This window comes from Bos grunniens, chromosome 21, assembly GCF_055505025.1.
Source record: "Bos grunniens cultivar Pamir isolate PY7600 chromosome 21, Bosgru_T2T1.0, whole genome shotgun sequence".
Lineage (NCBI taxonomy): Eukaryota > Metazoa > Chordata > Mammalia > Artiodactyla > Bovidae > Bos > Bos grunniens.
The window spans coordinates 13,140,982-13,162,586 of NC_141185.1; the positions used below are offsets into that span (position 1 = coordinate 13,140,982).

At 49.1% G+C, this 21,605-nt stretch overlaps 1 protein-coding gene across 1 annotated transcript in view; it reads left to right on the plus strand.

Annotated features, from left to right (window-relative positions):
* Positions 1–11,024, plus strand: part of LGMN (legumain) — a 35,750-nt gene extending 24,726 nt beyond the window's left edge. Inside the window, exons 6-14 of the mRNA XM_086363180.1 lie at positions 99–174; positions 771–833; positions 2,120–2,186; positions 3,359–3,477; positions 3,565–3,654; positions 5,739–5,939; positions 7,820–7,990; positions 10,094–10,161; positions 10,451–11,024. Of these exons, the coding sequence (XP_086219306.1) occupies positions 99–174; positions 771–833; positions 2,120–2,186; positions 3,359–3,477; positions 3,565–3,654; positions 5,739–5,939; positions 7,820–7,990; positions 10,094–10,161; positions 10,451–10,493 (898 nt within the window). The 3' untranslated portion in view covers positions 10,494–11,024. The remainder of the gene's footprint in view (positions 1–98; positions 175–770; positions 834–2,119; positions 2,187–3,358; positions 3,478–3,564; positions 3,655–5,738; positions 5,940–7,819; positions 7,991–10,093; positions 10,162–10,450) is intronic.
* Positions 11,025–21,605: the final 10,581 nt, after the last annotated feature.

Here is a 21,605-nt window from a genome sequence, read left to right on the forward strand (position 1 = left end):
CTTAAGTGTTTTGATTGGAGTGACTTTTCAGAGTCACGGAGGCAGAAATAGGAAACGGCCCACTTCGACTCTCATGCTTGATGTGTATCTCTTGGCAGTGGCCCCAGGGACCATGTGTTCGTTTACTTCACGGATCATGGAGCCACTGGAATACTGGTGTTTCCTAACGAAGATGTGAGTTTCTTAATGTTTTAGAAACAAGCTGTGGGGAACTCCCAGAGGTTCCACCTCTGCACTCTCAATGCCAAGGGCCTGGGTTCAATCCATGGTCAGGGAAATAAGATCCTACAAGCTGAGAAGGGTAGCCAAAAAAAAAAAAGGCAAGCAGGGAGAATGGAAACAAAACCTCGGAGTTGGCAGTACACCTGTGATGTGTGTCTCTAATGTCCTACGGGGTGGTTTGTATGCGGCTGGTGAGTGTGGGGCTGCATTTAGCAGCTTGAAATCTGTCCAGAGGCGTCTCTTCTGGCAAGTTTTCCCTGCGTGTCTGCTGACATCACATCAGTCGCTGTCCCTGAACCTGGGTGCCTGCACGAGATGCAGTCATAGAACACAGCCCCTGAGTGCTCCGGACAAAGTGATGAGGAAGTACCTCTGCATGTAAACAAAGCCCTTGATGACATTCTGGGGTGATGCTGTGCACCATGATTACCTCTAAGGATTTCTAAATAAGAATTTATAAGGCATCACTAGGGCTTGATTAGTGGGTTATCCAGCACATGGTTTCTCTTGATGTGTTTGGTCTGAGTGTCCATATTCTTACCTTTCAGCTTCATGTAAAGGACCTGAATGAGACCATCCGTTACATGTACGAACACAAGATGTACCAAAAGGTAATGTTGGTGCTTGGGGCAGCTTTGGGGAAGGGATGTGAGGGAGGCAGTGGAAGCAGAGCCCGCGGTGCTGTGATGGGCTTTCTAACTCTGGATTGGCTGTGTTTTGTTTTTTTTTGGAAAAGGTGTCCTTTGTGTCAATCTTGACTTCTGGTCTCCCAGGAATAACTTTTTTGTGATTCTAAAGCTTCAGCTGTTAAGTCAGAATCACTGGCAATCTTGTTAAAATACAGTGTGGGGACTTTGCTAGTGGTCCAGTGGTTGAGAATCTGCCTGCCGCTGCGGGACATGGGTTTGATCCGTGGTCCAGGACAATCCCACGTGCCCGGGAGCGACTAAGTGCGTGTGCCACAACTGCCGCCCCGTGCTCTAGAGCCCAGGCTCTACAGCCAGAGAAGCCACTGCGGTGAGATGCCCTCCCACCTTAACTAGAGAAAGCCCGCACACAGCAACAAAGACCCAGGGCAGTCAAAAATATAAATAAATTAAAAAAAAAAAAAAACACAGTACGGACCCCACCCCAGCATTTGGCTCAGTGTTTCTGGGGGGAAGCCTGAGGGTCTGCTTTTCCAACAATGCTCCTAGTCCAGGGACCACAGTTTGGAGATTGCTCTTTCTAGGGTTGTCACCAGTCTGGGGCAGTTGGGGAGGAAAATACCATCTTATTCTCCCTTTGGCCCTCTCTAGCCCCTTTTGCACCCTGTATGGAATCTCCATAGCTCTGGCATGTTTGTGTGAGTAACGTGTTTTGCTTCTGAAAATTGTACCCTGCATTGGATAGAAAATCAGTTTTCCTTAGCATCATGTATGGCTCCATTTTCCCTGCATTATTTCGACTAATAGATCATCTTATTTTATAGCCACACACAAGGATCTTCCCTGTAGCTCAGATGATAAAGAATCTGCCTGCAATGCAGGAGACCTGGGTTCGATCCCTGGGTCAGGAAGATCCTCTGGAGAAGGGAATGGCAACCCACTCCAGTGTCCTTGCTTGGAGAATTCCATGGACAGAGGAGCCTGGCAGGCTACAGTCTGTGGGGTTGCAGAGAGTCAGACAAGACTATGCGACTACTACTGCTGCTACTAGCCATACACAAATTTAAGTCCTTCTGGTTTGTATGACAACAGCATCCATAGCCTCTGGCAGCAGCTTCTTATAGCACAGGTGTCTCCCAAAAGGGAAAGTCTCTTGAGAAATGGGTCAAGAGAGTGGCAGAGCCAAAGTGGCCTTGGTGAGAGGTCTGTGCCTGGTCAGGGGGAGTTCACTTGTCTCATTTGCCTCCTAGATGGTGTTCTACATTGAGGCCTGTGAGTCTGGGTCCATGATGAACCACCTGCCACCCGACATCAATGGTAGGTGGTGGGCACACTGACCTCTGAGCTGGGCTGGGTGAGCACTGTGTTCTGCAGTAAAAATGGACATTTGCTGATTCTGCCTATGGGAAGAACCAAGTGTCTTACAGAAGCAAGGGCCTAGGGTAGCCTGGTGCCCAGAAGTAGGGGGATACTTGTGGGCAGCTCTGGGCTTCTATTCCTGGAGGATTAATGGTCAGGGGGTGAAGTGATATTGCTCTGTGCTGCTCTGCTGGGTTCTGGTAGGGCTGCTGCTGCTGCTAAGTCACTTCAGTCGTGTCTGACTCTGCGACCCCATAGATGGCAGCCCACCAGGCTCCCCTGTCCCTGGGATTCCCCAGGCAAGAACACTGGAGTGGGTTTTTATTTCCTTCTCCAGTGCATGAAAGTGAAAAGTGAAAGTGAAGTCGCTCAGTCGTGTCTGACTCTTTGCAACCCCATGGACTGCAGCTTACCAGGCTCCTCCATCCATGGGATTTTCCAGGCAAGAGTACTGGAGTGGGGTGCCATTGCCTTCTCCGTCTAGTAGGGCTACCTAAGTCCAAAATTATAGTCTCTGGACTGGCCTCTGTCATTTGCAATGTGTTGTTTGCTGGCTATTAGTCTTGGAAAGATGACTTATCCCCTTTTACTCTCAGTTATCCCCATCTGTAAAATGGGAATAAAGATAGTGTCTGTTGGGAGAGTTACACTTTTTTTTTTTGAAGAGTTACATTTTAAGTGATGACATTTATCCAGCATAGCTCTGAGTCCATGGTAGCTAGATAGTAAGTGGTAGCTCATAGATTCAGTCAACCTAAATGTTTCTCTAATATTAGTAAATGTTCTTTTTCTCTGGAAATGAAATCAAGTCCATATCCTTCAAGATTCAGCTATTCTGATCTTTTAGCACTTTTCCAAAACAGCTTGATGTCCCATTAAGCATGCCTGGTTGCTCATTGTAGCAAGTGTAGCAAGTGTTGGCTTCTCTTTCTTCCACCTTTAATTTTAGATGAGTTACTGTAACTGAGTGAACAGGGCTGGAGGTAGGGAGGTCTCCCTGTCCTCCCTGAGCTGATCACAGGGGACATGCTTTGATTGCACCAGGAAAGGAGGGGAACTCAAGCTTCTAGGGGAATCCTCAGACAGCCGAGGATAAAACACTCCTGAAAGGTGCCTTTAATTCCTTGCAGTTTATGCAACTACGGCTGCCAACCCCAGGGAGTCGTCCTACGCCTGTTACTACGATGAGCAGCGGTCCACGTTCCTGGGGGACTGGTACAGCGTCAATTGGATGGAAGATTCAGATATGGTGAGCCGTCAGGGGGCCAGCTGCTCAGTGGAGGCTTAGCTGTCAGCTGCGATGGTCAGAGGGCTTGAAACGTTTGCATTTTTGCAGGAGGATTTGACCAAAGAGACCCTCCACAAGCAGTACCAGCTGGTGAAATCCCATACCAACACCAGCCACGTCATGCAGTATGGGAACAAGGTGAGTAGGGCCCTCGCAGGCCTGACAACACCCAAATCTTAGGCTGACTCACCGGGAACGTTCATCCCCCAGCAAAGAGAACCAGGATCCAGGCGGGTGAGGAAATGACTGAGGCAGGGCTGGCTCTGCCTCTCACGGCCACTCTGTCCTGGAGAGTCTGCCCAGGCTTTGGAATCAGACTCAGGTTCAAACTCACAAAGTTCTGAGGCTTTGGGCCACCTACCTGTTCTCTCCGGATCTCCGTCTCCTCCTTGGTCAGAGCCCTAGCACGCAAGGTGATTGGGAGCCCAAAGTTGGTGGCACATCCCCAACACTAAACACAGACCTAGTGCCTGGTGAGAGGTTAGCAAATAAGCTCGTCCTGCGAGTGTTGTGGCTTTGCTCCCTGGAACCCCACACCCTGGATGTGTCCAGCCTTCCTGCACTTGCAGGATGTTATCTTGCCCCGTAGGCTCTAAATTAGAGACGTTTATCCCCTCCAGCTGTGAAAGGACCTAGGTAGTCAAATAGGTAAGTCCATCAGGGCTATCCTGACGGAGGTCACATTAGGTGGCTGCTGAAGGCTTGGGCCTCAAGTACCGCTTGTGGGGCCAGCCCTTGGGATGTGCAGAGGAGGTGAGGGGGGTGGGGGGTGCTCCCAGTAGTCTGTATGACCAGATCCCCTCCGGTGGCCTGCCACCATCTGAGAGCTCACCAGCGGAATTCCTTCCATATAAGCATTGGCCTTCTAGAAGAACTGGTGAGCCAGTCAGTCCAGCTATTACCTTTAGCACTTCTTGGGCAGCGTGTGGATGGGAGGGCCCTGGAGCCAGTCACAGGCCATGAGACATGCACTCAGGAGGCTGTGGGCCTGGTCAGGCTTTTGAGAGGTGGGTAGTGGAGGGGAGGAGTGGAGAGAAGCCAGGGAAGGGTGACTCGGGGGAGGCAGGGTCAAAGATGGCACCACCCTGGCTTCGTTGAGGGATTGGAGGGAGGGGAAGGTACCAGCAGCAACTCTTCTGCCCTGGGCTTTCTGCTGTCTGGAGTTTCCTCAGCATTGGCCATGTCTGCTCTTGGTTGAGGAGGTATGAAGGATTTTGATTTTTTGGCTGTGCCACTTGGCATGCAGGATCTTGGTTCCCTGACCAGAGATTGAACCCATTCCCCCTGCATTGGGAGTGTGAAGTCTTAACCATTAGACCACCATGGAGGTCCCCTGAAGGATCTTTTCTAAGCATTATATTTCTATATATGTATGCCTGTGTTTCCCGGGTGGCGCTAGTGGTAAAGAACCCGCCTGCCATTGCAGCAGACAAAAGAGACATAGGTTTGATCCCTGAGTTGGGAAGATCCCCTGGAGGAGGGCATGGCAACCCACTCCAGTATCCTTGCCTGGAGAATCCCACTGACAGAGGAGCCTGGCAGGCTATATATAGTACAGGGGCTTGCAAGGAGTCAGATATAACTGAAGCATCTTAGCATGCACACATGTGCTTTATTTTTTGTTTTAGAACTGTTTCTAAATTAGTGTTTTGGTAATTAGTGATTAGTGTTGCTTGGTTTAGGAACATGATTGCTTGCAGCATTTCTTTTCCTCTTAATTGGGATCCAGTCTGCAGTGACTTCTGTGGGCAGACAGAGCCAGGCAGTCGGGCCCACTTGTTAGACCCTGATGCCAAGTCTGCCCCCTACTCTGTGGCTTTAGCGCTCCCATCTCAGTAGACTCAGATGTCAGCTCTAACCCTCCAGATGCTCTGCATCGTCCTTCCTTCCTTCTGTCACTAGGGGCAGGCAGGTGAGCGTGGGGGTGGTGGTGACACAAGCCAGCGTCACCTGTGGCTGAAATGACTCTGGTCCAAGCTCGGCGGAACTGGGGCAGTTCTGCTGCAAAGGGTGCCAGGCATCTTCAAAGTTCATCGTCGGTGGATTTCAGGTGCTCAAATGCATCACCTTGCCTACTGCTGAAGACTGAACTCAAGCTTTGAGGCTGTGGCTGTGACCCTCCTGTGGTCCCGAAACCACGTGAGGCGAACTGTGGACTCCAGGACCGGGGTGCGTTCGGCACCTCTGCTCCGCCCACTCAAACCGACTCTCTCCCTCCCCAGTCCATCTCTGCCATGAAGCTGATGCAGTTTCAGGGTCTGAAACACCAAGCTAGCTCTCCCATCTCGCTGCCCGCCGTCAGTCGCCTTGACCTCACTCCAAGCCCCGAGGTGCCGCTCAGCATCATGAAAAGGAAGCTGATGAGCACCAACGATCTGCAGGAGTCCAGGCGTCTTGTCCAGAAGATCGACAGGCATCTGGAGGTGAGTGGCGGCGAAGCTGCAGCCCCAGCCTCGCCGTGGAGCGTGCGTGAGCCCCATCTCTGCCTCCTGACCATAGTTCCATGTTGGTGGGAACCAGGTGACGGAGCTCTGGGGTCGCCCTCCTCCTACCACGGGAGTATATGGGAAACAAAACCTTCCTTTACTGTGTGAAATGGACACAAATGAGCAGGAGAGTGGCCAGCTTTATTCTTCCTTGATAAACTGGCCTTGAGCTCTTTGAAGCAGGAAGCAAAAGGAGGGGACCTGTCTCTGCCAAGAAGCCAAAGCACATGGATGTTTCTTTATTTACCCCTGGTTGCTTAGGAGACAGTTTTACTCTGCTGCTTGGTGAGTTAGTAGCTAATCATATTAAAAAAAAAAAAAGTCCAGTCCACAAAAAATTTCTGCTGGCTTAGGAAATCATAGTCACTGCCCCAAATTCTTCCTAAAATACTTGAGCAATCTTCTACGATAACTGGGTTTGTTTTCAGTAGCTCGTCAGTTTGTCTGGAACTGGTTGAATTTCTTTTGAAATTCGAGCTGTGTGAGTAGAACCACCAGGCGTGTACTCTCAAGATGCCTGGCAGAGGCTGACTGTCCTTCCAACAAAGCCAGCCGTGCTGACTCTGCCCACCTCGCCCATTACCCCACTTCCCCTCCCCCCACCCCACCCTACAGTCAGCACAGCCCAGAGACTGATGTGCTGGGACACGGCCTGAATTTTCTAAGAAAGAAAGAAAGAAAAAAAAATCTATGTAAACTGTCTTAAATGCGTATATCTCATGATTCTGAGTTAGCTACCCCAGGATGGTTTATTTTGTTGTTGTTATCACAGTGTAATACAACAGATCTCATATTTTTTTCCTCTTAGATCTCTTTACACTCTTAAAGGTATTGATCCCAAAGAGCTTTTACTTATGTGGGTTATATCAGTATTTACTGCTTTAGAAATGAATACTGAGATTTGTAAAATATTAACTCATTTAGAAATAATAATAAACCCATTTTGTGTTAATATACTTTTTATAAGAAAGAATTATTTTCTAAGATCAAAAGAATATGAGTGAGAAGAGTGGCATCACAACATGTTTTTGCAAATCTGTTTTGTGCCCAGCCTAATAGAAGGTAGCTTGGTCCCTGTTCCTGCGTCTGCATTCACTCTGTTGGGCTCTGTAGTTCTGGTTGAAATATATAAAGAAAGTGTAGCCTCACACAGATACATAGCTGAGAAAGGAAGGACATATGAAGACTCCTATGGAGTCTTCCTTCCAAGAAATCTGGGGGACCCCCGTGGTCCTAGACGACAAGTTGAAAACTGCTGGTATAAAACACAGATGGCGGGGAATGTTCGGCATGAATGGAACAAACCCCGGCTGGGGAGTGGGAGGGTCAGGGGACTCGATCGTATGTTTTGGTTGATGTGGAAGCAGCTGCCCCTTTGTGATGCTGGTTTTCATGATCCAGGAAGAAAACGATGCCCACCCCTTTTGTGTCATTCTGTCTAAGCATCTGCTGGTTTCTAGAACAGACAGAGGTACCTGTGAACACACAGCACCATTTATGGGACCACAGTCTACTTTGGGACACAATTTCTATGCAGCCCCCCACCACCACCCCTGCCGCCTCAGTCTGGGCCATACCTGCCCTTCAGGTATTTAGATTTAAATGCTCCCACCATGCCAGAAGATCTCTAAGAGGCAAGGTATTTCTGGAGGTTTCTAGCTATAAAGAAGCCTTGCGTGCACAACTTTTGCTGCAGAAAGCATCAGTTGGCATCTCTGAACATAGTGGAGTGGGGGCAGTGTGAAAGAAGCATCTAACCAGTCCAGGGTTCTAAGAGAGACTGTGTTAAGTAAAAAGACAAAAATGTTGCTTCACAGGCCAGGAACATCATTGAGAAGTCAGTGCGAAAGATCGTCACCTTGGTCTCGGGCTCCGCTGCCGAGGTAGACAGACTCCTGTCCCAGAGAGCCCCGCTCACAGAGCACGCATGCTACCAGACGGCCGTGTCGCACTTCCGCTCACACTGCTTCAACTGGCACAACCCCACGGTAAGCCCAGACCCTGGGGCCGCTGGCCTCTGCTCCCCGGTTTCCATGGGCCACTAGCTTGGCCTTCCTCTGCACCTTCAACTCCAAACCCGAGTTAGTATGGTCCACGGGTATCACACCAGGTGCGTTGTAGAAGGTTCCGTCTTGTAGAAGCTTCCGTCTTGTAGAAGCTTCCGTCTTGTAGAAGGAAACAGCAGCAGACCCGTTCTGTGGCCTTTGGTGGGATGTGAGAGGGGCAAGGTCGTCCAAATTCACTAACCAGTCTTGGTCCCAGTCTTAGTCCCAGACACTCTTAACTGTCCCATTGGCTAGGAGAGTTTACCAGTTATAGACGATTCATCTCCCATTTCTGTTGGCCTTTGAAGAGGACTTCCTTGTCTTCATACTGTGCTTTCCTTGCCAAACTCCACCCTTACCCCTGCCCCTCACACCAGCCACACAGATTTTTTCCCTTTTGGGTTTGTTCTGACCTCTTCCCAAGATTTGTTGCTGAAGTCAGGCCTTGGTGCTTGGAGAAGAAAGTACCTGGTTTCTGCAGATTGTAGAATGTCAGGGTTGGAAGGTACCTAAAAACCCCTCCGCTTTGGTCAGTACTTAGGTGATGCTTGGATCCTTCAAGGAAGGGGTTATTCGCAAATTGTGACCCACAGGCCCATTCCTGCCCACAGACTGTTGAGTTTTTTCCCTCCACAGCCTGTTTTTATAAATAAAGTTTTATTGAAATGCAGCCATAGCTGTGTGTTTTATAAATAAAGTTTTAAACTGAAGCACAGCCACAGCTGTACTCAGTCACACAGAATCTCTTGACTGCTTTCATGGCGAGGCCGAGTTGAGTAGTTCAGACAGCCCACAAAGCCTCAGATATTTACTATCCAGCCCGTGACAGAAGAGTTTGCCAAATCCTGCTTTAGACTTGTGCTCTTTGATACAGTAGTCTCTAGCCTCACTGTGGGTGGCTACTTAAACACGAATGTGCATTCAGTAAAATGAAACAAAATGTAAAACTCGGTGCCTTAGCCACAGTACCCACATTTCAAGTGTTCAGGAGCCGCATGTGGTTAGCGGCTACTGAATTGAGAATGTTATAGAATATTTTCATCATTGCAGAAAGTTCTGTCTGGGCTGTGATATGCAGACCATGATCACCCTCAGATACTTCTGGCCGTGACCCCATGGACTGTGGTCTGCCAGGCTCCTCTGTCCTTGGGATTCTCCAGGCAAGAATACTGGAGTGGGTTGCCATTCCCTTCTCCAGGGGATCTTCCCCACCCAGGGATCGAACCGGCATCTCCCGAGTTACCTGCATTGGCAGGCAGATGTTTTTTTCCAGATTGAGCCACCTGGAAATATTATACTCAGAAGATGGTTCTCCATTATTAAGAGGATCTCAGTTTTAATTTTCATTTGTTTAACAAAGCAGTCTCTGTATTTAATAACTTAAAATTTTCCATTTTTTAAAAAATACTTTATCATCGGATGTTACTTTTTTGCCCCTTGGAATCACAGAAAGCAAATCTCCTCTTTCCTCCTCCTGTGAGGTAGCAGATTCCCTTGAAGTGCTTTTCAAGTTATTTCGGTCTTGGCTGCCATCTGGTTTGGCATTCACTTACCATAAGTCTCCCTCGTCAGTTGTTCTAGACCAAAAGCCAGGGTTCCAGGAGGTTTGAGCTGACAGGGGAGCAGGGCCAGGGGTTTCTCATCCGGGAATCCTTACCTGGACTTGAAGGAGCTATAGGATTGTTGCAGAGTGCTGCACATCTCCTGCACATGTGCATTTTTCCTGGGAAATGGTCTGTAAATCACACCAGATCATCCAGAGTTGGGGAGGGGGCATCCCTGACTCAGTAAAGGTCAAGAACCACTGGCCTCAATTTTTTTTTTTTTTTTTGGCTTTGCACCAGATGGCTCATGGAATCTTAGCTCCCCCACCAGGGATCAAACCCTGGGCCCTCATCAGTGAAAGCACAGAATCCTAACCCCTGGACATCTAGGGAAGTCCCAAGAACCACTGGTCTAGATGCTGTACATATTCCCAACTTAGGAGTTGATCCTGTTATAAAGGGATGATGTCTGATCGTGTCTTTTTGGTTTGTTTTCCTCTAGTACGAGTATGCTTTGAGACATTTGTACGTGCTTGTCAACCTTTGTGAAAACCCTTATCCAATTGACAGGTAAGCCGGTACTTGGCATTTAAAGGGTCAGTGGGGGTGGGAAGGTGAGGAGGTGGGGTCTTTCTGAAAGTAGAAGGGTGTATGCAGCTCTGCTGTCCCCTTTCCACGTGGGTAGTTTGCTTCTGCCTTTCACTGTGGACGAATTCAAGACAGATGCATCCCCAGGGGTGCTGGATTGGGTGGGTCTGTCATACACGACTCCCTGTTCCCTGGCGGGTTCTCTCTGTCTTCATTTTTTCCGAGTTGAACGACTTCCGGCTCACCACCTCCTCCTTCCGGTTTCTTACAGAATAAAATTGTCCATGAACAAGGTGTGCCATGGCTACTACTGAAACACTGCCTCCTTGAAGCTTTACCGAATGTGATCACCATCCCTTACAATGTGTGCTAATCAGAGACTGGAGAGCTGCAGCCTGCGGGAGGCTCCGCTCCCCCAGCCCCAGCGGCTGTGTCCTTCTTGGGATGCCATCAGGCCACCGGAGCCACGCTCCAGGCCTCTCCCAGGATGGCTTGCTCACCTTTACCTACTTCCCCCAGCACCTACAGGTCCTGTGTGATCCTCTGAAAAGCCCAGAGATTTGGGAAGCTCTGTGTTGAGAAGGGTGTATTTGCTTTTTAAGAGGGTGTTTTGCCCTTGACGTTTAAGGAGTGAGAAGTTCACTGGGACTTATGTAGCCAGTGAAAGAGTCTTTGTTCTGAGGAATCTGACGTCAGAACCTCTTAAGTCTTCACATGATTTTCTGGAAGAGGGACATAAACCCCAAATGGAAAACTATTTTTAGAAAATAGCATTATTTTGGATTGCTTTTATATTTTATTTGGCAGTAATGGACAAGTCTAACAAATAAAGATTTATCACTGAACCTGAGTATTAATTTCAGGTCCCCGGCGTTTTCGTTTATGTTCCTGGCCCCTCCTGGTGAAGCCCTCCCCCTGTCTGTCTGTCTCCGATCCCCTTCCCCGTCCCACTGGTTGGCTCTTCCTGCCAGTTCCCCTCTCCCCCAACTTCCTGTACTTTTCGGCCTCCTGTGCCTGTGTTCCTTGCTGTGCCTTGTGCCCTGGAGTGCCTGCCCCTCCGTCTGGCCCATCCTCAAGGTGTATCTGAATGTGCCCTGTCTTCCTCAGCTTCCTGCTCTCCTCTGTCTGTTGGCATTTGCATTTCCCTTGGATCTTTTCCAGCACGTGTTGGGGTCTGCCATATACACCGCACATGGGGTCTGGGAGGTTATCTTTGAGGGCAGAGGGTGCCTGTGCTACCCTTGTTTCTCTTGGCCTGGTGTCCCACAAGCTTTGTGAAAGACTTTTAAAAGGAGCACTAACTCTCCCCAGGCAGTAGAATATTATGCGGCAACAAAAAAGAATGAAGCTGTGATACAGCTCCAGCATTTAGCCCAGGGAAAGCAGCCGGTTACCTAAGACCCATGTATTACATGATTCCACTTGTATTTAAGGTCCAAAATAAACAAGTCTATTGAAACAGAAAGCCTACCAGGCTCCTCCATCCATGGGTTTCTCCAGGCAAGAGTACTGGAGTGGGTTGCTATTTCCTTCTCCAGAGGATCTTCCCAACCCAGGGATTGAACCTGGGTCTCCCATATAGTAGGCAGATGCTTTACCATCTGAGCCACCAGATATTTAAGGTACAAAATAAACAAGTCTATTGAAACAGAAAGTAGATGCATGATGCTGGGAACTGGGGAGAGGAAATGTGGAAATAGTCAATGCTAATGGGGATGTCAGAGAAGGCAATGGCACCCCACTCCAGTACTCTTGCCTGGAAAATCCCATGGACGGAGGAACCTGGTGGGCTGCAGTCCATGGGGTCGCTGAGTCGGACACAACTGAGCGACTTCACTTTCACTTTTCACTTTCATGCATTGGAGAAGGAAATGGCAACCCACTCCAGTGTTCTTTCCTAGAGAATCCCAGGGACGGGGGAGCCTGGTGGGCTGCCGTCTATGGGGTCACACAGAGTCGGACACGACTGAAGCGACTTAGCAGCAGCAGCAGCAATGGGGATGTGGATTATTTTGGGGGTGATGAAAAATGTTTGGAAGCTGATAGTAGTTGGTTATGCAACACTGAATGTACTAAAATCCAGTGACTTGTACACAACAAATGGAATGATATGGTTTGCTAATTATGTTTCAGTAACATTTTAAAAACTAAGCCATATAGCTAGATGGCTGTTTTAAATAGAAAACAAAGAAAAAAGGAACACTAAACCAGGACACTTGTGACCACCTGTACTTACGTTGTGTCTTCTTTAGCAGTGATAGATGCCTTTAAAGTTTGGAGGTAGAGACTGAAAGTGGAGATATTGTTAAACAGGGTTAATTCCAGGGTGATGCTTCTGTTTCTAATGGGCCCGTTTTTATCCTTTCTCTGAGAGGCTCTTAATACAGTCAATCGAGTGACCAGGATAAAGAACTTTTACTGTCCTACGAATCTAGGGGAGCTTGAGGGTTTTAACAAGTATAAGAAGCATATGGTGTTGAAATGTTTATCACTAAAGCTCAAGAATGGGCTACCCTGAGGGCTGACTGATGTTCAAAAAGTAGAATTTTTAAAAGGAGTCTCTTAAAAGACCTCAAGATTCAGGTAGGAAAAACTCTATTCTTCTCTTTTCTAGAACCGTTACCTACGCTTATAACCCTGCTTCCCTGTCTTTGTCCTCCCTGTAGAACAAAAATATATTTAACTATTTAACAAGTGCAGACACTTGAATGTTCACAGCTCTAGAGGTTAAAAGAGGCTTGTTCATTTTCTCAAATAAATGGCAGTTTCCTAAGTCACACTGCCTTGACTTTTTTTCCTCCTCCTGTGGTTCTTAGGTCCCCAGCAGAAGCAACTCTCCATCCCTCGGGTTAAGCCATTTTCTATTAGATTTCTGAGAAAGGTGTCCTTTCGTTGCGTGTCACAACCGGGACCAGCGTTTTGTTCCCTAGTTACATCCAAAACATGCTCTATCGTAAGAGGTACAGAAACTTTCAAAGCAAAACATGTCCACTCCCCTTCCCCCACCCCTTCAAATCCCAAATAACAGTTTGTGTTCATCATTAGAATCCCCTTTCTACATATTTACGTACCTATGTACAAAGGAAAGTCCCATGGACAGAGGAGTGTGGTAGGCTACAGTCCACGGTCGCAAAGAGTCGGACACGGCTGAGCAACTTCGCTTTCACTTTCATACAAAGGATACTTTACATTTTCACTATAAAATAAAAGCAGATCCAGAAAATTCATTAAATTCATCATTTAATGAATGATAAGATGAAATACCCTTGTAATTACAATCCAAGTCAAGAAATAGAACTTTACCAGTTACATGAGTCAAGATTCTCCTGAGAAATAGAAGCAATGGATGTGTACACATATAGAGACATTTACCTGAAGGAATCAGTGGCTGTGGAGGCTTGGTAAACAGAAAATTGCAAGCTGGAGACCCAGAGGAGGAACTGCAGTCCAGGCCAAAGCCCCCCTGGCAGGATCCCTTCTTGCTCAGGGAAGGTCTTTGCACTTCTAGGACCATCACCTGTTTGGACGGGACCCACCCACATTACTATGGACTTCCCTCATAGCTTAGTTGGTAAAGAATATGCCTGCAATGCAGGAGACCCACGTTTGATTCCCTGGAGAAGGGCACGGCAACCCACTCCAGTATTCTTGCCTGGAGAATCCCATGGACAGAGGAGCCTGGCAGGCTGTAGTCCATGGGGTCACAAGAGTAGGACACGACTTAGCGACTAAATCACCACCACCACCCGTGTTTTAGAGGGTCATCTGCTTTGCTCTAAGTCTACTCATGTAAATGTTGACATCATCCAAAAAAATCGTTCACTACAGCATCCAGAATAATGTTTGCCTAAATATGTGGGCACTGTGGCCCAGCCAAACTGACACACGAAATTAACCATCACACTGGCCACCCTGGAAGCCCCTGCTTGTACTCCATCCCAGTCATAGCTCCTCCCTCCCAAAGTAACCACCCTCCTTGTGTTCTTTGTGGTTTTAGGACAAGTTGGCATCCCTAGACACTTTTACAGTTTTTATTCTACAGATTCTCTCATCTTTTTTTTCCCTTCTAATTTCCATTAAAAAGTCCAGGCTGGAGATCAGTGGAGTTTCTCAGTCTGGACTTCACTGATTGCATACATAAGCTGCTGCTCAGCATGTCTTTCTGATGCCCAAGTCTCTTACAAATCAGCAGCCAGATCCAGAGGATTTACATATTTCTATTGAGTTTTGATCCATTGCACTTCTTTACTGAAGCTCAAGTTGTCCATTTTTGGCTGAATGAATGAAAGTTGCTCATTTGTGTCCAACTGTTTGTAACCCCATGGACTACACAGTCCATGGACTTCTCCAGGCCAGAATACTGGAGTGGGTAGCCTTTCCCTTCTCCAGGGGATCTTCCCAACCCAGGGATCGAACCCAGATCTCCTGCATTACAGGCAGACTCTTCACCAGCTGAGCCACCAGGGAAGTCCTGGTGAACTCCCAAGGTGGACTCCCAAGCCCTTTCAGAGGTCAAACCAGTCCATCCTAAAGGATCAGATCAGATCAGTTGCTCAGTCCTGTCCAACTCTTTGTGACCCCATGAATCGCAGCACGCCAGGCCTCCCTGTCCATCATCAACTCCCAGAGTTCACTGAGACTCACGTCCATCGAGTCAGTGATGCCATCCAGCCATCTCATCCTCTGTCGTCCCCTTCTCCTCTGGCCCCCAATCCCTCCCAGCATCAGAGTCCTTTCCAATGAGTCAACTCTTTGCATGAGGTGGCCAAAGTATTGGAGTTTCAGCTTCAGCATCATTCCCTCCAAAGAAATCCCAGGGCTGATCTACTTCAGAATGGACTGGTTGGATCTCCTTGCAGTCCAAGGGACTCTCAAGAGTCTTCTCCAACACCACAGTTCAAAAGCATCAATTCTTCGGTGCTCAGCCTTCTTCACAGTCCAACTCTCACATCCATACATGACCACAGGAAAAACCACAGCCTTGACTAGATGGACCTTTGTTGGCAAAGTAATGTCTCTGCTTTTGAATATGCTATCTAGGTTGGTCATAACTTTCCTTCCAAGGAGTAAGCATCTTTTAATTTCATGGCTGCAGTCACCATCTGCAGTGATTTTGGAGCCCAAAAAAATGAAGTCGACACCGTTTCCATTGTTTCCCCATCTATTTCCCATGAAGTGATGGGACTGGATGCCATGATCTTCGTTTTCTGAATGTTGAGCTTTAAGCCAACTTTTTCACTCTCCTCTTTCACTTGCATCAAGAGGCTCTTTAGTTCCTCTTCACTTTCTGCCATAAGGGTGGTGTCATCTGCGTATCTGAGGTTATTGATATTTCTCCCGGCAATCTTGATTCCAGCTTGTGTTTCTTCCTGCCCAACATTTCTCATGATGTACTCTGCATAGAAGTTAAATAAGCAGGGTGACAATATACAGCCTTGACGTACTCCTTTTCCTATTTGGAACCAGTCTGTTGTTCCATGTCCAGTTCTAACTGTTGCTTCCTGACCTGCATACAGGTTTCTCAAGAGGCAGGTCAGGTGGTCTGGTATTCCCATCTCTTTCAGAATTTTCTACAGTTTATTGTGATCCACACAGTCAAAGGCTTTGGCATAGTCAATAAAGCAGAAATAGATGTTTTTCTGGAACTCTCTTGCTTTTTCCATGATCCAGCGGATGCTGGCAATTTGATCTCTGGTTCCTCTGCCTTTTCTAAAACCAGCTTGAACATCAGGAAGTTCACGGTTCACGTATTGCTGAAGTCTGGCTTGGAGAATTTTGAGCATTACTTTACTAGCGTGTGAGATGAGTGCAATTGTGCGGTAGTTTAAGCATTCTTTGGCATTGCCTTTCTTTGGGATTGGAACGAAAACTGACCTTTTCCAGTCCTGTGGCCACTGCTGAGTTTTCCAAATTTGCTGGCATATTGAGTGCAGCACTTTCACAGCATCATCTTTCAGGATTTGAAATAGCTCAACTGGAATTCCATCACCTCCACTAGCTTTGTTTGTAGTGATGCTTTCTAAGGCCCACTTGACCTCACATTCCAGGATGTCTGGCTCTAGGTCAGTGATACACCATCGTGATTATCTGGGTCGTGAATATCTTTTTTGTACAGTTCTTCTGTGTATTCTTGCCACCTCTTCTTATCTTCTTATCTCATCTTATCTTCTTAGCTTCATCTTATCTTCCTCTTCATCTTCTTATCTCATCTTCACCTTATGTGACAAGCCGACTATTGGAAAAGAAAATGATGCTGGGAAAGATCGAAGGCAAGAGGAGAAGCAGGCGGCAGAGGATGAGACGGTTGGATAGCATCATCAACTGAATGGATGTGACTTTGAGCAAACTCCAGGAGATAATGAAGGACAGAGGAGCCTGGCGTGCTGCAGTTCATGAGGTCACAAAGAGTTGGACACAACTGAGCAACTGAACAACATGAAAGTAGATTAGTGGTTGCAGGGAGGTAGGCAGAGGAGAATGCAGTCATGATTTAGCGACTGAACAACCCAAGCCCCTTTGACATGACGCTAAGAAACTTCCACGGCTTCCTTCCTATCTAGTGTATCAGAATGTTTCATTCTACATTTCCTGTCCCAAAGGTGGGATCAGCTATTTCTCCAGGAAACTCTGGCGTCTTTTCATGAGACATTGTCTTTCAAGACAACAGTCTAAATGCTAGGAGTGCTCACTGTTACTGCCTCCAGCCCAGCGCCTCCAGTTCTGTTCTATGTGGGTGCAGAATTTCCAGACTCGCTGTGCTGCCAACCAGGGCCATTCAAAGACCTGACCAGCCACCCCTTTGGCCTCACCTCCCACTACTCTTTGCTTCAGGCTTTATGTACACCCGATCTTTTAATGACCGGTGACTCTGCATACAGCACGCTCCTATTTCATTTTCTGTGATTTTTCACTTTCTTCCATCTTCCTTGTCAAAAACTGTCAAGAGTCAGAGATTTTACCCCATGTGCATGTTAACAAGGTCACCTGCCACCCTGTCATACGTGCTGGTAGAAGGTCTGAAGCTCCTGGGACCACCACCAGGGACTTCATAACCTCAGCACCCAGGTACGCGTGCTTCACATTTGCGGCTCCCCTGGCCTGCCGAGTGCCCTGAGGGGCACGCGGAGCTGGGCCCTGGTAGATGCTCTGCACACAGTGCGTCTGGATCAGGCTGAGAAACATCCGGCTTAGGAATAAGGTTGTGAGCAGACCTGTCCCACTTTGGCCCTGTCGGAGGAGACACGTTCTTCCAAAGTGAGAGACGCTAGTTTATTATCTTGGTCAGGAAAAAAAAAAAAATTGCCCTCTTTCCAGGAGGAAGCAACTGTATCCTCCAAGGCTAGTCGAATACTCTTTTTTAAAAATATTATTTTGTTGTTGTTATTGCACTGTGTTCAGTTCCAGCCAGATCATTGATCTTTCCTGTGCCGTGCGAGATCCTTACTTGCAGCATGTGTGATCTAGTCCCCTGACCAGGGCTCGAACCCAGGCTCCCTGCATTGGGAGCTCAGAGGCTTAGCCACTGGACCAGCAGGGAAGTCCCAAGTCAAACATTCCTAAGAAGATAGTCTGGAATAGAAGCTGTCAATGAGTCTTCACCAGACATGCAAGGGCACCGTGGAGAGTTCCAGAAATCTTCAGGGGTTCTTCGATTCCCTTCTGCTCTAGGCCAACCCTGCATTCTTCAAGACCCACCTCAGGCATCCTCGTTGGCAGGAAGCCATCTGCTTCCTCCAGGTAGGTGACATGCCCTCCACTCCCTCAGGCACATCCTGTGCTGCCTGCTCTCATTAAACCAAAATGACGCAGAGCTGCCCCCAGGAGTGCATTCACCTGGACTCCCTGTAGACCAGTGGTCCCCAACCTTTTTGGCACCAGGAACCAGTTTAATGGGAGACAATTTTTCCATGGAGCGGGGATAGGGAGGATGGTTGGGATGGTTTGGGGATGACTCAAGGGCACTACATTTATTGCATGCTTTGTTTCTAATCTAATGCCACCACTGATCTGACAGCAGGTACTGTCAGATCACAGCCCGGAGGTTGAGGACCCCTGCTATAGACCATATGATGATGTGGAAAAGGTGTCCCTTTCTCCAGGTGGACACGGTCCTGTGCCAGGTGACAAGTGAAGCCCAGCCTGGGTTTCAGCTCCCCGGTCCCCTCAGCCATGGAACCTTGGCTATGAACAACTTCCTTGCCCTTATGTCTAACTCTGAATTTATTTCCCTCTACCAAAAGATCTGAGGCTTTGCCTGTCTGCTCCCACCTGAGAGCTGGTGTGATCCCTGAGACAAGCCTGGGAGATGGGGGAAGAATCCTTCTTATTTTAAGAATAGGGATACTGAGGCCAAAGATGTGAAGCATCTCGCTGAGGGCTCAGAGCTGGCCTGGGACCCAGGTCTCCTAACAACCAATTGAGGTTCCTCCTGCCTTCCAGCTGAACTTTCCAACTTTGAAGCCAGATTTGAGTTCCCTTTTGGCTTAGGGTTGTGTCAGCTGCAAAGAGATGTTTCCTGGAAGGGCATTCCTAGGAAACCTCTGTCTTCCAGCAAATAGCGTGACAACTGGGGTTGAGGCAACCCATGGCCACTGTGAGTCAGAACTTTCCTCCCCAGAGCCAGGCTCCATATGACCTTCCTGCGAAGGGAGGGCCTGGTTCCTGCCCAGCTGCTCCCTGCTTTCCAGGCCAGATGACTCTGCAGAGCAGGAGGTGGCCAGTTCTTGGATTCAGGCCAGCTGAGTGCTCGCAGAGTGCCCACAGAGTGCCCACATCTGCAAACTGGCGAAATGATCTGTGGGGGGAGGGGAGGGGGAGGGCGCATCTCCTCTGCACCCACAAGACCCTCCCGGCCTCTCTCTTTCCCTCCCCCACTTAGGGCCCCCGCTTCTCTCTGCCCACTTCCTCTGCAGGCTGCTCCCTTGTTCCCCAGCGGAAACCTGCTCCTAACTAGGGGAATGCAGTCTTTTGAGGCCATGATGGGCCAGGTGTCTGCAGGGCGGGTTTGGGACTGCTCATGACAGGCAAGGCTTTGCACCCAGCTGTCACTGCTAGGATCTGGGGACAGAGGAGCTGTAGGGCCTGGCCATGTCCTTGTCTCTGCCGATGTTCTCATAGCTTATCTCAACACCACTGGCCCAGGGGAGAGGCCAGTAAAAGCAGAGGGAGGGAGCCAGCTGGCCAAGAGCGCAGGACACGAACGCCAGGGATGAGACAATGCCCAGCCCCTGTTCTATGCCACAGCCTGTGACCCATCGCCCTCCGACACACTGATTCCTTGGGGCCCATGGAGGAGCCGGGTCACTCCACTTGCACATTGGACCTCTGGGTCAAGTCAGCCCTGTGATGCTCACCATGGCGTCAGGCAGGCTCAGGAGTGGATCTGGCAGGTGAGGCTCATCTGACTTTGGTTTTCTACAAACAGGTCACTTGGGGTGCCGTGTGGGGTGCCCTGAATTTGGGGGTAGTTCAGCTCTGAGTTCAAACCTCACTCTGGCCTCTAACCAGCTGCGTGACCTTGGGCAAGTCACCCTGTTGTTATGGGCTAGACTGTGTCCCCTCCAAGTTCACGTGTTGAAGCCCTAAGCCACATCTCAGAATGTGCCCGCATTTGGGAGACAGGGCCTTAAAGGGTTACTAAAGGTAACGTGAGGTCACACAGCTGCGCCCTGCTCCAAATAGGACCTGCATTCTTATAAGAAGAGATTAGGGGTGCTCAGGCCCAGAAAGAAGGCTGTGTGGGCAGGCAGCTGTCTGCAAGCCAAGGAGAAACCAGCCCTGATTCGGGACTTCAGCCTCCAGAACGGTGAGAAAATAAATGCTGTTTAAGCTGGCCCATCAGTGGTATTTTTGTCAAGGTCACCGGAGCAGACCAATTCTCCCCGTTTCTTTGAGCCTTCACCTCCTCGTCCATAAATACCTCCCACAAGAGGAGTCATTGACCAGTTCCAGGCACTCATGAGGGCTCAGCACTTGCACGGCCCTGTTTCTTGATCCTGGATCAGGCCCGCACACCCCACTGTGGACAGAGGCCTCCAGACCACAGGATCCAGGTAGCCCCACCCGTCCTGCTCTCTGGCCTGTCCTGACGGGAGGGGCCCCACGCTCGAGCACACACGCGCACACGCACACGTGGGGTTCTTACAGTGGTGCCCCTGGTCCAGGTCACTGATTGGCTCTGCCCGCTCCCTGGGAGCTGGACAGAAGATCCCCCTGCCCCCTGCCAGGGCTGGACTGATGCCCAATCCACCCTCTGAATTCCAACCCCACCCCAAGTTTGGGCCCCACTGGCAGGAGGGTGCTTGGGTAAATGGACTTCCATCTGACCCATCCCCACCAGTCTCAGGCCTAGTGAGAGGCAGTGGGCACCCTGCCTTACAAGTGGGGACCCGAGGCAGCACAGCCAGCTCAGCTTCGGGCTGTAGGGAGCATCGGAAGATTAGGAAGGGGACAATGTCTGTGCCAGGGGGTGGGCAGGGGTGTGGCAGAGGGAAGAGCAACCTGGGATCATGGCTGGCTAACCTCAGCTTCTGGGTATTTGCCTGTTTCCTCATGTCTGTTATAAAGATCCCTGGCCTGCAAAGTCCAGGGCTGGCTGGCTGCATCCTGGAGCCATCCCTGCATCTGCCACAGGGCTGGCCTGGAGCCACAGTCAGACAGATGTTTGTTGATCAGCTGAATGAGCTGGCTGCTTCCCAGCAATATAATTCAGGGAAGTCCAGCTGCCCTGCCTGTGGGCACAGCTCACTGCCATGAATGCTGGGGCTGCATGTGCACTTTGATTTGTTCTCTACTGTCTCCCAGGGCCTAGAAGAGTGCTGACATTGAACAGGCACTCAGCAAACACATATTTTTAATCAATGCTGAGGACACAGACTGGAAGGGTCCAAATCTGGTGGAGAAAGCAGAAGTATCAACAGACGGATGCAATTGGATGAGCTATCTCTTGTGACAGAGATGAGCCCACAGGGCTGGAGGACATGGACAAGGACTATCTGGCCAGCAGCCTAGGAAATTAGAGAAGGCTTTCTGGAGATGGGCTTTGAGGGATAAATAGGAGTTTGACCAGGCAAAGATTGTACAGAATGGTATTGCTGCGATAGGCAGGAATGATGGACGTGTGGATGTTAGGAAGAGAGGAAATGACCAGGCTGAGGGGCAGACAGGGCCCAGGGCCCTGAGAGTATTCTATGCGCGTGTGCCAAGTCGCTTCAGTCGTGTCCGACGCTTTGTGACCCTATGGACTGAAGCCCACCAGGCTCCTCTGTCCATGGGGATTCTCCAGGCAAGAATACTGGAGTGGGTTGCCATGCCCTCATCCAGGGGATCTTCCCAACCCACGAATTGGACTCGTGTTTTTCTCCTGCACTGGCCGGTTTTTTGCCACTAGTGCCACCTGAGAAACCTATAGATTCTGTCAAAAAAAT